We start from the raw sequence: 1,007 nt of genomic DNA, 5'->3' as shown, positions 1-1,007 counted from the left end.
TGACACTGTCACTACTTGGGAAGATTGCAAGAGAGCTTTCCTAGAAATGTTTTTCTCTACTTCAAGGACAACTAAAATCAGGAACGAAATCTCCGGATTTCAACAAAAAGGTCTAGAGAGCTTCAGTGAAGCATGGGAGAGGTTCAAGGGTTATTGGTCTCAATGCCCTCATCATGGTTTCAGCAAGGAGAGCTTGCTTAGCACCTTCTATAGAGGAGCCTTACCACAGTGCAGAAACAGGCTTGATACTGCCAGCAATGGTTTCTTCTTGTGGAGAACTGAAGAAGAAGCAGAGGAACTGGTGGAGAACATGGCTAAGAGCGACTCAGTCTACAGCGAGGAGCATGATAGGGTCAACAGAAATGATGATCAACAGACAAAGAGAGAGATCAAGTCCCTGCAGGAGAAGATGAACTTGCTTCTTTTTAACCAAGCTAAACAAGAGCAGGTCAACTTTGTGGGTGGTCCTATTCAAGAGATTCCTCCCAAGATTAATGAGGTTGATGGTTTGGAAGGACAAGAAGACCTGTGCTTCATCAACAACAATGGTTCTTGGTACAGAAAGGAACCTAACTTTCAGTACAACAACTACCAGCAAAAGTCCTACTCAAACAACCAGCAAGGAGGATACCAGCAGAGGCAAAACACTCAGCAAGGGAGCTATCAGCCTAGGCAAAACACCCCTCCTGGTTTCAACAATATCAACAATCAGTCTACTCAAGCTCAAGGAAGTTCTTCACAGGCTCCAGCTTCAGATACAAGTGTGGATGCAATGTTCAAGAAACTTTTGGATTTTCAGGCCAAGAATGAGAAGACAATGGGTTATGAGTTCACGAAAATTCACTCCAAGATTGATGGAAGTTACAATGAGCTCAACAACAAGATCCGCCATTTGGAGAATCAGTTTGCTTCAATGAACTCTCAGCCAAGTCACCAACAAGGGGCATTACCTGGAAAGCTAGAGCAAAATCCCAAGGAGACAATGAAAGCCATCACCCTTAGGAGTG

The 1,007-nt window shown here is 44.0% G+C and overlaps 1 protein-coding gene across 1 annotated transcript; it reads left to right on the top strand.

The window, feature by feature from the left end:
* Positions 1–46: 46 nt before the first annotated feature.
* On the top strand, positions 47–943 carry LOC106321966 (the record flags this gene model as incomplete). The annotated part of the gene is made up of 1 exon (XM_013760174.1): positions 47–943. A coding segment is annotated over exon 1 (897 nt), but the record flags the coding sequence as incomplete, so codon positions are not given.
* Positions 944–1,007: the final 64 nt, after the last annotated feature.

This window comes from Brassica oleracea, unplaced genomic scaffold (assembly GCF_000695525.1).
Source record: "Brassica oleracea var. oleracea cultivar TO1000 unplaced genomic scaffold, BOL UnpScaffold04238, whole genome shotgun sequence".
Lineage (NCBI taxonomy): Eukaryota > Viridiplantae > Streptophyta > Magnoliopsida > Brassicales > Brassicaceae > Brassica > Brassica oleracea.
Note: the sequence above shows the minus strand (reverse complement) of the source record. Positions and strands in the feature narration are given on the sequence as shown.